Raw genomic sequence first — 19,078 nt, 5'->3', positions numbered from 1 at the left:
ATCAGTTCCCTTTTCAAAAGGATTTCACCACAAAGGAATACTAGAATTCAGTGGAACTTTGGCTTCCCAAATAGCTGAACACTTCTGGAAAAATCTACTTTCCATGATATCAAAGAAAATACCAGATTTGATAAAATAGTTTAATACAGTAAGTAACAATAACTGTTTCCTCTAAGCTTGAAGAAAACCGTTCTGCTCTTTGGATTTCACAGTGTCCACAAGTCTTGGTCCTGAATATTTAAAAATATTTTTACAGTTCTGTTTTCAAGTTTCTGGATGAAATCTCACTGTAGTGACTCTTTCGTTTAACTTTGTAAGTCAGGGTTTTGGAGTATTCAGTCAGAAGTCTCTCCCAGTAACAAGAGATATCCTCCATTCGCAAGTGGTCCATGATGAACTGGCGACCTCTAGAGGCAAGAAAGACAAGCAAAGAGGATGACTACAGTTAGTGGCTTTCATACCTCAAGAACTAAGGATGAAAACTGGCTTAATGATCAGTGCATCTCTTCAAGGAACGGGAGTGCTGTGAGGGAAGGGCTAGGGATCGCTAACAGAAAATTATCTGCTCCATTAAGCTAGAGCTCTCAGGTTTCCTTGGGCATGAAGTTATGATAGTTAATTTGATTTTAAAGAGAACAGCAATAATGTTTGTAGGGAGAAACTACAGTACAGAAACCAAACCCAGCCACTTGCAGCAAATGCAAGGAATTATAAGACATGGTAAGGATTAACATTTTGTGGGATACGCTTTCATGGGCAACTTTTGTACATTTGGCAGGTACATTCAATCCCCAGATCTTAACCTCAGCACATTTCTGTGTGTTTAAGGTGTCACAGGATTTTAATTTTGATTATGTTGAAGATCCCAGTGGTGGGAGACCTTTGACACACAGGACTAACTCTGCCCTCCAGGTCTCAGAGACCAGCCTGCCAGGGCCTTGTGGGCAAACCATGCCCATCTTTCCCAGGATCAACATCAGGCACAGGAATGTTCAACTCATGTCTTGAAACTTCCATCCACGGCTAAAAGGGAGAAGAACTGGGAGTGCATTCTTCCTTTACATCAAAAAGTCAATGCTTTTTTAATTTAAGAACTACTAAAAACCACTGATCCTTTCAGGAGTGGTCCTCTTTTCCAAAGCAACAAACAGTAAACAATCTCCCCTGTTCCCCTCATAATAATGCCCAACCTTATGCTGAACATTCCTTACAATTATTTGAAGGTTAGGTATATTGCATGAGAGCACATACCCAATCAGGGTGTAAGAGGTGTGTGCTGCCAAGCCGGCATAGATAAAAACTCCGGGCTCGCTGCCAGTTACAATCTCTTTGATTTATTTACAAAGTTCAAAAGAACATCTCCAGTGCTTCAAATCATGTCCGACCCAGTCGGCAAAGATGCCGCGTCTGTTTTCTTTTTACTTTTTTTTGCCCAACATGCAAGTCTGCGGAAACCACGCCTCTGATTTCCTCTGTTTACAGAATGACTAGTTCCGGGCTCATCCTCCCCCCTCGCTGCCTCCTCTTTGCTATCAGACGACAGACTACTAATTATCTCTTTCGGCTCTCTGTAAGTGCTGGTTTCTCCCCTCAGCTCTTTCCCCGTTTGCCTCTCCCTGGCACAGGGTTTTGTTGGGGCGCGTTGACCTGTATACATAAGTCAGAGTCACTAGATCATTGAATTTAAGTTAGTCATGTCCACTGATTTCAACAGGTCAGCTCAAAGTATGACTTAGGAGGAGACATATCTGAACATGATACCACACTAATACTGAAGGAAGGAATTTGGGATGGAATTTTACTGACTGTTTAAAAGGGTCCTGAATTTCATTGCCCTTGAGCCTTTGCAAGTTTTATTTTCAAAAGTTATTATGACCTCTGCCAGTCATCACAACAGCTGGTGCTCTGCAGTGGGAATAATTGCCTCATGGAAGCTACACAAAAGTTACATATAAGGAAAACTTACCTCTTTGAAATTTCTTGGGCTACCTCGTCATTTTCTCTCACAAACTGCAGCAGCTCCCTGAAACAAAGTGGGCAAAGTTGTATAACCTCCAAGTGAATGTATCAGCAAGGATGTTCAACAAACAGCTGGTCTGGAAGCTCCCATGGTACATTGATGTTTCTACCTCAGTACGCAAGGAGTGGTTATTATGCCACTGCAACTTCAGTTTCAACTTCTCACCTGACATCAGAGAGATCTGATTTGACTGGGATGTAGTGAACCCAAGGTTTCAGCTGAGGGTAGAAGAACTCCAGCCAGTCTTCCCCAACGTGAAACACCAGCGAGTTGCACAAAAAGAGATGCTTGAAGCGGAAACTGGCAGCCACACCTCGGAAGTTGAAGAGGTATCTGTATAATAAAAACAGACACCATCTTATAATATTCCCTCTCCTCCAGTAACCAGTGCATTTATTTAATCATTGAACAAAACTGGGTTATGCAGCTTTAGGTGAATTTTATTCTTCTAGAGATTCAAACTTGAATAATTTACAACAATTAATAAATGCTTGCATGCTCTTGAAAGATCTGATCATTGTTCAAGTAGGACTACATCAAAGTTAGCCAACAAGGTGCCTGCCAGACATAGTTGGACTACAACTCCCATCACCCCCAGCCATTGGGGCCAATGGGGTCAGGGTTGATGGGAATTGTAGTCCAATGTCTGGAGGGCAGCAAGCTGCCTATCTCCAAAGATCTGTTAGGTCTCCTTCATATAGTTCTATGAGAAGGGCATGGCTTTTCTTCCTCAACTTGGTTATTCACTACATTAATTGCTTTACAGAAGGGTCATATGGGAAGAACATAAGCCATTTGACTCTTGCCACAGAGTATCGAAAGACAAATACGGCAAATCAAAACTTCCGTAACCACAGTTGCTCCATCTATGGCAGTGCTTCCCAAATTTGGGTTTCCAGGGTTTTTTTAGACTACAATTCCCATCGTCGCTGGCCACTGGTCCTGCTAGATAGAGATGATGGGAACTGTAGTCCAAAAACAAGCTGGAGACCTAAGCTTGGGAAATAGTGATCTATGGTGTTGGCTTGCATTTTGGTTTCAATCCTGGCCTATAAAAAGTACATTTATCTAAAAAAAATTTTAGATAAAAACACAACAGTGCCTGAACCTTAGTTGCCAAAGTTTTTGTCCTTAAAAGCCAGGGAGATGGCAGGATGCAGAATCAAAACACAAATGCAGAAGTTACTCTGCTTAAAAAACCTCCATGCCAGAATCCATAATTTCTATTCCAGGCACCATTCTGCTCTTCCCAAAAGACCTCGGGGAAGTCATTTAACACACTAGTATTGCAGGATCATCATCTGCATGTGGCACTGAAATATCTCACAGAGATACTCAAGGGACCGGAGATGAGAGTGCCTTCGGTTTGCTTTACCAGAAGAGCTGCTGATATTCCACAGAGTATAATCATATCAGCTACTTATTATCCTTAGTAGCACCCAGGGGATATAGTGGTTCTTTGGGATTCCTTGAATGCCTTCCTTAAATTACAATAACTAACACAACTGTGTGACAGAAAGTTTTCATAAGGGTGGAGCGGACAAGCAATTCTCCAAGGCACAAACAGAATGAATATATTCCTGCTTGTGAAACAATTCAGGGTAGGGCAAAAGGTGCCAATAGCAGCAGCATGAAGATAGGAGCAAATGCCTTGTCTTGCAACTAATGGTTAATTGAACATCTTTATGGTCTTAAGACTTTTCCAGTATCTATTTTAACATAAAACAAGATAGATAGATAGATGAAAACAGTCCCAATAACTTCTAGACGGACAGTTCAATCCTGCGCATGTCTACTCAGAAGTAAATTCTATTACGTTCAATGGACTTTCCTGACGTATTTATGTATAGAATTGCAGCCTGACACAGCTACTTACTTGTATTTACAGTGGTCTGTTAGTGCAATTTCCTTAGCTGGTGGTTTCCCAAGAGTGTCCTTTAGGAACAATAGATACATATATATTTATTTTAAATTGTTGTTATATATCATCTACCTACTGACTACAACCAAAGTGAAACACCATAAGCACAAGCACAGTTTCTGTTAGATTTATTTTCAGAAGGCACAAAATTAGAGTCCCTGTTCCTAAGGAAATCTAAATAAACCTGGAACCTGTCACAGAAAATGTAATAGTCCAAATATTTCTAAGGATGCAATCCTGTACACGTTTACTTAGAAGTAAGCCTTGTTGAACTCACCTGGGTTTACTTCTAAGTAAACATGCACAGGCTTAAGGTACATATTAAATTTTTGTTTTTTTTAAGATTGCAAAAAGCAGTGATTTCTCCTAATCCATTTTCTTGGCATGTGTATATCTGGAACTTCATACTTATTTTAGTGCCAGTCCAAAGTCCTCTTGTCACATGTTCCTTACAAAGAGGCTGGAGCTGCATAATGTTTCCTCACAATGCAGAGCAGTGGGTAGGTCAGTTACAAGCTCATCGGATCATTAAGGTTCACAGCAAAGCGTCACCTTCATCTAAGTGACAATTCCACTACAGTCCTGGTTATTTCCTCTTCTGCACCTTGAAATGCAATGCAGATATTTAAGTGGAGAAGTTCCAAATTACATCCTATAGAACATGCCACTCAGTCACAACATAACTAGAGGATGGCAGAGAGACACAACTGGCAAGCAACAAAATAAAACCAGAGCACGAGAATGATTAGTTGTGTCATAAGGTAAATGCCAAACCAAGCATCTCAATGAAAATCAAATCAGGCAACAAGCTATGGGACAATCAACCAAAAAAGAATCAGAATATCTGACACATTCCTATTGGGTAGGGTTGCCATATTTTAAAAAGTGAAAATCTGGACACTGCTGGGAAAGTTGTGCTGGAAGCCACCCAGAGTGGCTGGGGAAACCCAGCCAGATGGGCGGGGTATAAATAATAAAATTGTTGTTGTTGAGCTTTACCCAGATGCTGCTTCTGATTGCAGTATTCTGGCTATGTCCAGAATTTCAGACATATGGCAACCCTGCTACTGGGGCACAACCAATTAATTAAGGCAATGCTTAAGATTAGTCACCCCTTAAGATTTCACACTTCCTCCTCAGCCACACACCCACTTCCCAAGCTCCACCCCTCACCAGCCTTCCTCTGCACCCTCCTTGAGTTCTTTTCCCTGCCTGAAATGTCCTTGAACTTTCATAATTCCTCACCACCACCACCACCCCCTGCTTGCCTGGATGGATAGAGGATAGGGAAGACATTGCGAGTGTGTGCAGGAGCAAGTCCAGTCAAATTTCTTCCTCTGCCTACTTTTTCCTCTGGCCCTAACATGTGGCCCCCCGAAAGGTGCCCAGAAGGAAATGTGGCCCTCAGTCTGGAAAACATTCCCCACCTGTGTCTTAAGACAATGTATCCTCCCTCACACACCCTCCCAGAAAAAGTGTGTGACATTAGGTTTCATAATTAAATCAAAGTCCCATCAGCACAACATGAATCCAGGGCCCTGGCTGCATGATGCTCCAATGTCTTACTGCCATGAATGTAGTTCCTAGCACCTAATTTAAACACGACACTACTTACGAATAATCCCCCACAGTTAAGTTTTTCCTTTCCTTTTCACATATCCAATGGCACTTTTACACTGGCCTCCCAGGAGAACTAACAATTAGTCAACAGGAGACATTTCCCCCCATCCTTTCAATTCATACTTATTGTTGAAGTGAGGTTCTTAACCTGTGCTAGTGTTGGCAAGTATGGAACCACGGAGGGGTCATTATTCCATGATATCAGTGTGTGATCTTATGAATGTGTCCTGAAAAACAGGGGCTCTCTTCCTGAGAGCCAGAGTTTGAAACAACAGAACACCCCTTTTCTAAGAGAAAGGAAAGAGCTGCCTTCAAGAGTAATTACTTTTTCGGATTTCCAGGCTTGGTTCTTCGTGTACTCTGCGTCAACAAGGTCTGGATTTTCTCGAGAAAGAAGAATGAGGGGATCCCGCTCTGAACTTGTCCTACCAGTGAAACCACACATAAATCTGTTAAACGATGTTCTCCATGGAAGACAAACTTATCTAATTTACTGATATGCCGCAGGAACGATGGTAGGAAGCTGAGCTCCATCAATAATTAGATGAATACATAACACATCACTGCAGATATAAGCGGATGTGAGGAATGTTTACCCCTCCAGATGTTGCTGGACTAGAACTCCCATCATCCAGAACACTGACCATGCTCATTGGGGCTGATGGGAACTCTAGTCCAACATCTGGAAAGCCACAGGTTCTCCACCCCTGAGATACAGACGATCTAGAATGTATTTTTGCTTCTTTACTGCATCCAAACACACACAAAAAATCCACAAGCCATCCTGTCATCAAGAAAGTATGAAAGTTCTGTTTGAATATAATAAAGCAGAGAAGGAACACGAACAAGAAGTGCAGGAAACTAGCATTTCCACCACCTCAGCAAAGCCTAAGATGCTCTGTATCTTGTATATGTAAATCATTTGGGAGTCTTTTGTTTTGAGTATGTTTTGAGTAAAATATTTGGAACAGTGGCTGCACACTAATAGTTACCCGAATGCAAGAAAGACAATCAACAATTGAGAATGTTACTGCATAGTACAGCTGTTTTGTGACTCCCTGGAAAAGACCCTGATGTTGGGAAAGATTGAGGGCACAAGGAGAAGGGGATGACAAAGGACGAGATGGTTGGACAGTGTTCTCGAAGCTACCAGCACAAGTTTGACTAAACTGTGGGAGGCAGTGGAAGACAGGAGTGCCTGGCATGCTCTGGTCCATGGGGTCACGAAGAGTCAGACACGACTAAACGACTAAACAACAACAATAACAACAACAACAGCTGTTTTACTAGGTAACAATCGCCCTGTTCTGAACTGAAAATATCAACCCCTGTTGAGAATGTGTCAGAGCCCTGTTTATATCATTTGTAAACATTGAATCTTCCTGGGCAACACAGTACATAGCCCATGTCTTGTTAATGCCCTGGTTTTATCACTATACAAATCATCGGTAGTATATCAGTGTTAGGAAGTGGGAACGGAGCTAACCCACCTGGACCCTCGGAAATAGGCTTTCGAAATTTTCTTCTTCCAGGGCCATTTTTCTGCAGAGCTAAGGAGAGTTTGATCAGTACATGATGTTAAAAACATGGACATATAACACCTTAGTAAGAGAAGCAAAGAAATCCATCCTATTTCTCTGAATCCCTTCTTTGGTTTTAGGTTAAGTAACCTCAACTAAACAAACTCTGCTCCATGCTATTAGTTGCATCACCCATTATTCTAGCAAGGCATTTTACCATTTGATTAATGTGCCACTTCTTTCACATCTAAAATTGATGACGCTGGAGAGAAACTGGTCAGTTTGTGTCATATTTGGGAATCAATGTATTTATTTCCATCACCGCAGGATGTTCTAGAAAGCAACGATGGCAGCCTCTATGCCATTAAAGGCTGTGAAAAAGAGGGGATCTTAGCAAGTTCACGTTGTTATAAAGAGAAGCTGAAGTTCCCCTTAATAGACACTCACAAAAATACCAAAACTCTTGCATCTTACTGTTGGATGTCTGCAAAGTCGCTACCCCATATGCTACCCCATATGCTAACTCCTGTTTGGATTTCCACCAATTTGGCTTGTTTAAAGCCCTCCCAAATTAGCAGTGCAATCCCATACATGTGTACTTAGAGGTTAGTCCCATTGGATTTGATGGAGCTTACTCGCAGGTAAGTGGGTATAGGGCCGCAGCCTCAGCTAGCTTAGATGTACCTCACAACTTACAAAGCTTGTGGATCACTGCCAGTTCTGATGTCATGCATACTTCCATCTTACAAAGTATGATTGATTTCTTAGGAAACACACTTCAGACTGCGGAGTGAAGCTCCACAAAACAAGCTTCATCCTTCTCTCCAGAAACATACCTTTTGAGGCTCTCTCTCATTAGATCCCAACGTCCTAAGCCTGTTGGATAAATTGGCCAAACAGCTGGCCCGCCTTCCCAAAATGTCCAAGCAGGGTACATAATATCATAGTATTCCAACGTCTTTCAGAAAATAGAGAGACAAAAGCACATTAGTTCCTGCAAAATATCTCCGTGATGCAAGATATTCAAATAAGTGTATTAGCTGTCCCCACCAAGTATGACCAAGGAGTTGTCCACTCTCTCTCTCACCTTACTGAAGGAGAAGATGGGTATCTTTGGTTTCATCCACTTGGGCACTTGGGGGTAGTCTCGCACATTGATCACCATCTCCATATCCGGGAGGTTGTTAATGATCTCAAGGATGAAGTGTTCAACCCCACTGCACCTGTGGAGATCAATACGTGCAAGGGGTGGCCTTGAGAATTACTCATACTAAGTGAGACCTGTAAGAAAATGAAGTCCCAGCCATGCCTTCATCGATCATCCTCCATTTCATTTCCCTTCCTACTCAGTTTTCAGATTTCTCCTGCAAAAGATAGTTAGTGTGCTATGGCCACTAGCTAACACGTACTAACGTATTTTGTGGAGCTGGCTTCAAGCACCAGGCCCATTGACAGACCAACTCTGTGTTACAAAGATGTCTGAAAACGTGGCGTGAAGGCTGGCAACATCAACCCTGCTGTGTGGGAATCCCTTGCAGACAACTGTAGTGCCTGAAGACAGACAGTCAGGTCATGTATTCACAGCAGTGACCAGAGGAGAAATGACCGCTGGGAGAAGAGCAGAGAGAAGAAATGCCATGGTGCATCTGCAGCAGGATAACTGGATGCTTTCATCTGCCCCAGCTGCAATGAAACATGTCTCTCCTGTATTGGTCTCTACAGTAACTCTCCAACAGGTAGACTTTAACCCCGATGGCACACTCTTTCAATTGTGTCATGAAACAGACAGATGCCAAAATTTGTACTTATGCAAACATTCGGGTTTTATTCAGTTTTTATTGAAGTAAATGTCCCTACTGATTTATTGTAATGGAACCTCAAAGCAGTTTTCCCCATGTCTGCCTATATCACCTCCTTGTGCATGGGTAGTGCCATTTTGGATACCTAAGGGTGAACCCTTGAAAATTTTATAGACAATGTTGATGGAATTACTTGTCCATATGTTAGGACTCTGTGCTGTAAGGACACAGTTACAGTATAACTTAAAGTCAGTTATATTGTGAAAATAAGCTCGAAAAGATTCAGAGAGCTACCCGCATGAGATGGGAGGGATACACCAGTGTTAAGTGTTTGAGTTAGGAGTCAATAAGTCCTGAGCTTGAGCCTCACCCACAAACGTACCAGGTGGCCCCAAGCAAGAAACTCCCCATCTCTCATTATCCCCTTCAGCAGTCTTCCTCTGCCTCACATTTGCATTTATAGGGCTTCAAACAATTCAGCAGAGGAAAAATTATACTAACTGGATATGGAGGGATGCTGTAAGGATTAATGAGAGTATATGTATAGCATTTTCCTATCACAGATAGCGTTCAACTGCATGTTACTCAGAGTAGACCCACTAAAATTAATGAATGTGACTAAGTTTGTCCCCTTAATTTCAATGGGCCTACTCTGTGTAAAACTTTGTTGACTCCCACCCATTATTTTTGTATTACTCCTTCCCTCAAGAACTACAGGTTCTCCTCCCCGGCCTGCACTTATATCCTCCCCGTATGGTAGGTTATGTCTTCTAGTTGAGTTTTGCTGTTGTGTGAGGATTTGAACATAGGTCTCACCAACCCTAGTCAAGCACCCAAACCACTACACCGCACTGAAGGTAAAGTGTCCGTGTCTTGGAGACCAAGACTTGAATGAAGGCACACCACACAAGCAGCAGAGATAGTGAAGGAAAGAGTTGGTTGAATGCAAGGCAATTGATAATGGGGTCTCTCTAGATAGACTTGAAGGGAAACACCAAGCAGAGGACAGAGAAAGGCTTTTATACCCATAGGAACAGCATGACCACACAAAAAGCCCAGGGACTGAAATGAAACAAGAAAGCAATAGGGACACATTGCAATGCTGGTGTTGTTTGCTTTTTACTATGACTATAAACCAAGCTGGGCGCAGACACAAGCTCCTTCTGACACCCAAACAACTGTTTTTAGACAACTCAGCAAGTTATCCCTTTCCATTATCCTTGCTCCCAAGAGGCATTTATTGCCGATTTCTTTCAGCTTCTAACCCGCATCACCCCCTCGTACAACTAAAGTGCCATGTCAATATTGATTTCTCACAAAAGCAAATGCAATTTCTACATTTCAGGCAAAGCAATGCCTCATCAGTTTCTTCCTCTTACACTGGAATTTAGCCCTTTCAAATGTTTTCTGCTCAGTGACCCATAGGTTAAGGAGGCTAGGGAGATTTTCCTGTTTTCTCTCTCTCTCTGATACGTTCCGTATTGCTCTCACCTTGCAGGGAACATGCAATCATGTTCACGGTACAACTTCTTCTCAATGATCTGGTAGTGCGTCCCAAGCCTCCGACTGATTGCTTCTGACAGCAGCTCCTCGGAGATCCCCTCTCGGAAGGGAGCCAAGTCCTGTTCCCTAACTCTAAGGGAAGAAAGATTCCACCCATCATTAAACACATTAAGGAAAATTAGTATAAGAGCTAAGTCATTCCAGGAAGGGATTTTAGCATGGGATGGTTCAATACAATCACTTTAGTAGAATATTGAACTTGTTGCCTTGCACAGAGAGAGAGGGAGCTGAAACAGGGAGCTACTTTAAACTATTAACACCATTGGGTCCACCTAGTAACAATATTACTATATTTCCAACAAAGACGCCATATTTCCTCTCTACTTTTGGTCAATAGATACACACAAATAATCAGAACCTATTTTTAATGACCCTGTGTCATTAAATATTAAATATAGGAATTAATATAGGAATATTAATTCAATTCTGTGTTGAGGGGGATTTTTCTGTGTTATAGTTGTTATTTATTAAACTGCTATACCATCCTTTATCTGATTGACTGTAGACTGACATTTTAAGGTACTATATTTCAAGCTGATATTCTGTTGTGTTTAGTGCTTTATCACTGCGAGGCTCTCATCTGCAACAAGCGATTCATAAACAGGTGGTGGTGGTTACAATGTTAAATATTACTATTTCAAGACAGCACAAGTTTCAACTAGACATGCCATGCAGTTAGCAACTGTGTGAACGAATTGCATGTGCAAAAATTGTTAAAAGCCAGTGGCAGGTGCTAATCCAGACTGGGACCTGAGATGGATTAACCCACGAATCAATTCTCAATCTCAAGCAGGGCACCACCCATGCTATTTATTCTTTAAAAGAAACCGTCACAATTATTAACTGTGTAAATGGTGTCAGGTCTGATTTGGCACACATCATCTGCTTCCCAATAACGAGGTTGTTGCAAATGATCCCTAATAACATGAGGTGCTTATAATTCAGCATACTTAGGGTAATACCTTCAACCTAGAGTTGGTGAGTTATATCACACTGTAAGTATTAATTGGATTGTGAGAGATGCTGGCCCCTTACCTTTGATGACAGCTGCAGTTTGCCTGCATACATGGTTTGTAGTTCTCCACAGCTCTGTCTATCTGAACCAGGAATTTGCTCCATTTTGTATCTGAAAGATACAAAAGGAGGGTTAAATTCTGGCCAATCTGACACAATCATCAAGAGGTCCCACTGCCCACCCACACAGGATAAAGGTGCCAAGATTGGCCAAGGCTTTGTCCTGTGTGTTGAGAATGAATCTGGATCCAGCCTCCTGTTCAGTGACTTAACCACAGCACCTTCAAGGAAAATGCTGTGAACCCCTTGTGGGGGGACCTGGCCAAATTCCCCCACCATTTATTTGCCCTCCAGAACTTCTCAACACTCCCCTGAATGTATAATGGTATTTCCTTGCTGAATCCCTTCTCAAAGAGTTGCATTTCTCAGTATTGGTCAACTTTCTTGTATCATTAATTTATACTGCCCTGAACTCTTTGGAGGAAGGGAAGGATTTTATTGTATATTTATTTAATTCTATTTCCTTCCAGCCTTTCTTCTGTCGTGGAACTGAATGTTGTGCATGTTGCTCCTAGGAGGCCACCCATCCAGGCACTAACCAGGCCTAGATCTGTTTAGCTTCAGCAAGGTGGTAACCTCATGGACCTTCAGATCAGCAACGATGTGGGAGGTTGAGGGTCTTGGTTTTGTAGCTTTCTGTTATCACATTTCCACATGAGACTGGTGTAGTGGCAGGCTTGTTTCTGAGACCTAATCTAGTGATGAAAGAGTAGCCTGTCTTACAAGAAAGCTGCTTTAAACCCAGAAACCCAACCTCAGCGACATAAAAAAGTTACAATCCTTGAATATCAGTCAGGTTCTGCTTTCTTGTCTTTTCAGTGCCTACCAAAGACCTTCCTCTGTCAACGAGCCTTTTAGGTTGAGATTTCGCCCAATCTGCGCTGGCACTGGAATTGTTTTTCGGATGTTTTTATTGATTTAGCTCTTGTTGTTTACTGCCCTAGGCTCCTTTGGAAGAAAGAGGAGGATATAAATGCAATATATAAATAAGTCCTAAAACACACTGACTTACCCAAGCAAGCCCACTGAACATGGTGTGGGGACTTACTTCTGAATTAGCATGCACAGAATTGCACCACAGGAAATTAAAGAAGGCAGGCATGAAAATTGTTTTGCCTGTTTGAGTTAGTGCACTTACACCAAGTGAAGTTTTTTTAAATAATAATGCTGCTGTTCAATCCATGCACATCCTTCCATTTCTAGACCAGATTGCCTGACTGAGATGCATGGGTTGGTGCTTTGGAAGAGAATGACAAGCCCCACAAAGAGTCTGCTATCACCAGCAGAAGTGGACTGTGTAACATGTCACAAGTTTTGACATTTTAATGATGCAAGAGCAACTTTATCCTTAGCCCCAAATGTTTGAAGAAAACAGTGCACTCCAAGAGCGTCTAAAATTGGGACACTCATTTCATTTTGCCTGCAAGTCCGCTTTGCCATTACTCTGGCAGGAGGGGGGTGGGGACACAAGTTCCAAGACAAAGACGACCCCCATGTGTTTAAGGGTATGAGTTTCATCAGGGCCTTGCTTCCTTCCTTCTCTCTCTCTCTCTCTCTCACACACACACACACACACACACACACACACTTAATATTTAATTAATTTAATACACTTAAGTTGGGTAAATCAGTTCCTGTTTGCTGAGCAGTACTGTACTGCCCCCACCAGCAGCCGCAGAAGCACTTCTTGAGCAGTTAAGCAGGGAAGTTCTCGGAGACTTTAGAATTTCTGCGGGACAAAGAGAAGGGAGCCACTTAGGAAGTATCAGTTTTGCCTTTGGGCACGCATCGCTCCATGTGGCCAGAACCGGGACCGGAGGCGGCGATCCAAGATTGCAAGACCGTTCTACGCCCGTGTTTATAGCGCTCTCTCTCTCTCTCTCTCTCTCTCACACACACACACACACACACACACAAAACCTGCAGCCTACTGTTAACAAAGCTGTAACAACGAGAAGCAAGGACAAGAAAGCGGCGCGCCGGGGCTGCGCACATGCCAACGAGGGGCACGACCCCTCTGCAAAGCAGGATCCCGGCGGCATTTACTCCAGACTCACCAGCCGATCTCTTCCCCCAGCACAGAACAAACAGAAACAGGCTTGCAACTTGTAGCAGCCGCGGATGCTCCATCGTGCCAGCTCCAGCCACAGCGCTTGCGCAGCACCATCAAAAGCTCCGGCGCTCCATTAGGAAGGTTTCATTGAGCAACGGAAAGGACGGAACCTCTGGTCCCACCGCGCCTCGGGCCCTTAACTACGCAGGCGCGAAAATTACGTCCCTGCTGTGCCGCTCTGATTTATGGGGCTTGTAGTTTATCATCGGCGAGTAGCAGTACACAGTTACGTGTCTACGCGGAAGTAAACCCCTTGGAAAAGTCAGCGTGGGCAGCATTGCGCCCTAGATGTCTCTGACGCGTTTGCACGATTGCACATATCCCGATGCGCATTTACGTCCCCTCATTGAACTCAATGGGCTTGCTTGCGAGTAGTCAATATGCACAAAAGTAGGCGTGAACAATAGGATAAGGCTCCCTTATCTGCGGCCACGACCACTTCGGAAGACCTACTGGAACCACCAGATCTGAGATCTTCGGGGGGCGGGCGGAGCATTACAGAAATTGTTTATTTTAAAAAAATACAATATCTGGAAACCTTATTAATCTGCCGCTGATGCGCTTCCCGTTGTCCGACCAGCAGGATGATTCTGTCCTCTGACGGAGCCCAACGGGGAAGGAACGAGGCCTGTGCAAATCAGCCTTATGCAACCCAATCTTTTGACTTGCAACCGCTGTTTACTTGCAACTAACTGATCGCTCTGGGTTAAATGGTGCTTTAATGTACGTAAGACGGCGGCTTCCCCGAGCTCCGTAAGGAAGCCGGCAAGCCGTTCCAGTAGCATCGGAGCGGCGGTGGGCTCAGACTTGCTGTCCTCATCGCAAGCGCGATCAAACGGGTCAACCAGTGCCGTTTCCCGTGCGCAGAGTCGCGTCGGAGCGCGGAACTCTCCCGGGCGCGTGTCCTCGGCGCTCCTTCTCAAAGGGAATCCTGAACGCTAGGCACCGTGGGCCACACTTGACATTCAGTACTCTGTAAAAAAAGGTGAATGCTAAGATGTTCCATACGAGGAAAAACGAGGATCAGGGACTAAAATGTGCTTTAAAAATAGAATGCTCAGAAGGCACTAAAACAAGACCGTGCACCTAGCCCACCTCACAGGGTTACGGTAAAAGCGAGAGTTGGTGGGAGAAAGCCATGTATGCTGCTCTGCAGAATTGTCCCACTGAGGCCAAAGAAAAAAAAAGGGGGGGGGGAGAGAGAGAGAGAGAAAGAGAGAGATTGATTTAAGGCTACAACTATACCATTGGCCTAAGTGGCACTTCTGAGTAAACGTTTAAATATTGAAACAAAATAAAAATAAATAAAATAAAATAAATTATTCCAGTAGCACCTTAGAGACCAACTCAGTTAGTTATTGGTACGAGCTTTCATGTGCATGCACACTTCAAATACACTGAAACAGAAGTCACCAGACCCAATATTGGAAAGCAATGCTGGTACTTAAAAATATACATATATATATATATATCCATATTGCTTTCTGTTTTAAATTCATAAGGAATATTTATGAACCAGTAAGTTAGCCATACGTAGGCTTTAAAGTTAATGTAGACTTACTTGGGAGTAAGTTGATTGAATTCTGAGGGTGTTGCTTTGAGTAGGCATGTGTTGGATTGGATTGTTTGTCTAGACAAGATGCAAGATTTTAGACTGCTAATCTCAATGACCACTCTGTTTCATTTATTTTAATATATCACCATTTTCTGTGGTCTACTCTCACAAGGCCTTAACTTTCTTGGGACATAGCAATCTATTATTGCCATCTGTCTTTTGCATGTAAATAGAGTTAACTAGATAGCTAACTATCATAATGTCAGAAAAATGTCCCTGATGTGACTCCACATTGATTTTCAATTATCCTTTTTTCCTTTTGGGAATCAAAACATGATAAACCACTTCAGCTGGCAGGAACTTGAGAGGAAATGGGCGGCCTTGCAGAGTGCCCGGAATGGATTTCGGTAACATCAGGAGACCTATTAAGAAGAAGAAACTAAAATCTGAAAAGTACACTGATGAATGGATGAATTCATTTTTCATTCATATTCATGTGAACTTTACACAGGGACTGTTCCAGTTAGGGAGAACTCTCCAACAAAACTTTAAATGAGATTCTTCCATGCAAAGAAATAGCCTGCCATAGAGAAAACAAGTTGATCAAAGATGAGTCGAGGGAGTCCCATCATTCCCTCCTATCCCAGTCTCTTGCTAAATAAACTAATCATCTTTCCATCTGAGATTTTGCAGTTTCAAAGTTCACTAGCTTCATCCAACTAATCACCCCAGGAGAGAAGCTGCCAATAATGGATAATTAAGTTGCATGGGGCTCTATTAAAACTTTAGAAGACAATATTTTTGAGATCTGTAGTTGCAAATTAGCTGCAATGGGCATTGTTAAGGAGACACTGTTTGCATAAAGACATAAACAGTAGGGGGAAGTACATTAAGATTATTCCCCAGTGATTGAGAATTGCAGCAAATTCATTTTACTCAATTCCAAAATTAGAAATAGAGCCCTGAGCATTCATTAAGGAATGCAGTTGTGCTGCAGACAGGAACATCAAGACAGAACTCCAGAGACCTTCCTTTCCATTCTGGCATACAAAATGATTGGCGTTTTCTTTTTTTAAAAAAGTGGGGCAGCAGGCGGGTGGGGGGCGAAAATCAAACAGTAACAACTTTACACTGAAGTGAACAATGTGACTACTGCTTAGATACATTGATGGTCAAACCATATGACCTTTCAACAGCTAATTTTATGGCCTCATTTATCGAAACTTTCCATTGAGATATATAAGCACTGCAAGCTGCTATAGTTGGGAGTGCCTGACATTTTCAAGTGTGCTTGCTTCAAAAGACAGAATGAGACAGAGCTCTAATTCTGACTGGGACCTTGTAATGTGTGCTAATAAAGTCATAAAGCAGCTGCATTGTTTTCGTTTGTGTGTATAATTGTCCAGAGCTTTATTCTACTGGGTCAAATTATTTCAAGTTAGAAGGTTAACCTTTAGAAATTCAAGAAATTAAAATCCCATCAGACATTTTGGAAATTTTCTCATGATGAAAGAACAGGGTGAAATCTAACTGCAACTGCTAGGAGTATTTACATAGCTCAAACGTTTCCATAGATTTGATGTCGTTGCAGAGGAAACCCTGCACTTCAGAAGATCAAGAACAGGATGTGACTGAATGATTACCTGTTGGAATATCTCCATTCCCAGGGTTCCACATTGCAATGGAATGACTAGGCCCCTGAGTTAAATAAGCAAAGAAAGAGATGCGTAAATTCCATGCCTTCATAATCAGACACAAAAGCAGGTTTTGTCTTTACTAGACCTTTCTACAGGGCCGGATTTAGGTTTGATGAAGCCCTAAGCTACTGAAGGTAATGGGGCCCTTTATATGTCCAGCTGTCCTTGTCAACAACAAATTGTTGCTTTTTTTGTGTTGAATATATGCAATATAGTAATTTATGGATCTTGTTGTTGTTTAGTCATTTAGTCATGTCCGACTCTTCGTGACCTCATGGACCAGAGCACGCCAGGCACTCCTGTCTTCCACTGCCTCATGCAGTTTGGTCAAACTCATGCTGGTAGCTTCAAGAACACTGTCCAACCATCTCATCCTCTGTTGTCCCCTTCTCCTTGTGCCCTCCATCTTTCCCAACATCAGGGTCTTTTCCAGGGAGTCTTCTCTTCTCATGAGATGGCCAAGGTATTGGAGCCTCAGCTTCACGATCTGTCCTTCCAGTGTGCACTCGGGGCTGATTTCCTTCAGAATGGAGAGGTTTGATCTTCTTGTAGTCCATGGGACTCTCAAGAGTCTCCTCTAGCACCAGAATTCAAAAGCATCAATTCTTCGGTGATCAGCCTTCTTTATGGTCCAGCTCTCACTTGCATACATCACTACTGGGAAAACCTAAAGCCATTTTATTAGTTTTTATCTAAAGCCATTTTATTAGTTTTTATCTAAAGCCATTTTATTAGTTTTTTATCTTATATTTTGGAAATGTACATCCAGGTTTTTTCCTTTAATTTTTTTTGGGGGGCCCAAAAGAGTGGGGCCCTAAGCTATAGCTTGTTTAGCTTATACTAAATCTGGCACTGCCTTTCCATCTCCTTATTCTGGATTAAGACCCTACATGAAACCTGGCTAGATTATTATGTGGAGTTTTAATAAAAAAAACCATCCGAGGACCAGGACTGTTTATGAGTGTGTTGGCTCAAGTAGATCAGCCCTTAGTTTTAGCATGAATATGAAGCAGTAAATCTGATCTTCAGTCAAATTCAACTTCTTCTTACATCTTTACTCAAAGAAACAAAAAAGTCATAAATATAAAAGTGGCAAAGAGCAAGGAACATTCTGTGCTGCATTTGTATTTTCATGCAGTTCCTTCAATGGTTTTATATTTGAGTCACTTAGGCTGCAATCCTTCTTCTTCTTTGGCGATCACTCGTAGCCAAGTAAGATTGTCTTCCATATACACGGTTTTAACAATGAGTCTGTAAGTGACTGTGGAGGCCAATTCTGGATCCACACGTCCTTCCACAGTGGGGACATTGGTTTCCGGGCAGGAGTCGATCACGGTGTGGATTTGCCAAGCGTGCCTTCCTCTTAGCACATTTCTCCCTTGCGTCCTGAGTTCGAGTGTCTTCAAAGCCCATGACACCTTTGGTAAAGGCTGTTCTCCAACTGGAGCCCTCGCAGGCCACTTGCAGAGAAGTAAGCTCTCTTGAACTCAATGGGGATGGCAGACATGTGGAATTGCACTATGAGCAACACTGCCTCAGAGGTGCATTTTGTGAATTGGATAAGTCTAAGATAACCAACTCCCCGCGTTTAGAAAGAAAATACAGTGTGTGTTTGCAAAAGACAGTCAAAGCTTGCATCTCTTTGGAAAGATAATATCTGGCCTTAGACGCTTGCTGTGAATAATTCTCCACTTCCCCCTGAAATTATTTTGAATAAATACTAACAATTCAATTGTTTCTGCAAGCTCTGTTGCTACTTCTCTTATGTGGTGGTGGTAACACATGCAGCTTGAATCTGGGGACAGTAGATACAGACACTGAAGCCATAATGACCGAGCTGATGTGGCAAAGACATCCTTTTAGCAGTTTGTTAGTTCAGAACTGATGAGCAATTCAGCTGCAGCCCCAAGCTCCCAAGTGTTGGAATACTCTTAAAGGTCAACTGCAAAGTTCTTCCTGGAACTTACAGTCGAAAAACAATACTGGGTAGCATTAGACGCCACCTGCCCAGAAGCTCCTCTAACGACTCTCCTTTTCACAGGGCTGTTCTGAAGCTTCCCTGTCACTCTGAGCTCCTTGGAGGAAAATAGTGATACAAATGTAATACACAAACAACAATTTCATAAGAACCAATGTGGTACAAGGGTTACAATTGCTGGAGCAGCAGCTCCCAACTGAGCCATGAAACTTACTGAG

At 42.6% G+C, this 19,078-nt stretch overlaps 1 protein-coding gene across 2 annotated transcripts; it reads right to left on the bottom strand.

The window, feature by feature from the left end:
* Positions 1–126: 126 nt before the first annotated feature.
* POGLUT1 (protein O-glucosyltransferase 1) lies at positions 127–13,767 on the bottom strand. 2 transcript variants are annotated; one of them, XM_081199316.1, is made up of 12 exons: positions 13,575–13,719; positions 12,344–12,465; positions 11,479–11,569; positions 10,372–10,515; positions 8,169–8,304; positions 7,918–8,039; positions 7,052–7,111; positions 5,887–5,986; positions 3,897–3,955; positions 2,186–2,353; positions 1,967–2,023; positions 127–407 (listed from the first exon to the last, which is right to left on the bottom strand). In XM_081199316.1, exons 3-12 carry the CDS (start codon positions 11,505–11,507, stop codon positions 251–253), a joined length of 1,032 nt encoding a protein of 343 aa, XP_081055442.1. In that variant the 5' UTR covers positions 11,508–11,569; positions 12,344–12,465; positions 13,575–13,719; the 3' UTR covers positions 127–250. The 2 variants fall into 2 exon arrangements, with proteins under 2 accessions (XP_081055442.1, XP_081055441.1); XM_081199315.1 differs by lacking the exon at positions 12,344–12,465 and having other exon boundaries at positions 13,575–13,767.
* Between the last annotated feature and the right edge of the window lie 5,311 nt (positions 13,768–19,078).

The sequence above is a fragment of the Podarcis bocagei genome (assembly GCF_964188305.1).
Source record: "Podarcis bocagei genome assembly, chromosome: 6".
Classification (NCBI taxonomy): Eukaryota; Metazoa; Chordata; class Lepidosauria; order Squamata; family Lacertidae; genus Podarcis; species Podarcis bocagei.
Note: the sequence above shows the minus strand (reverse complement) of the source record. Positions and strands in the feature narration are given on the sequence as shown.

Coding starts and splice junctions, on each gene's coding strand:
- POGLUT1 (XM_081199315.1), bottom strand. CDS start 13,647: ATGGAGCATCCGCGGCTGCTACAAGTTGCAAGCCTGTTTCTGTTTGTT. Junction 8,040..8,168: donor CCATCTTCTCCTTCAGTAAG/GTGAGAGAGAGA, acceptor ATTTTCTGAAAG/ACGTTGGAATACTATGATAT. Junction 2,354..3,896: donor ACAGACCACTGTAAATACAA/GTAAGTAGCTGT, acceptor TTTATTATACAG/ATACCTCTTCAACTTCCGAG.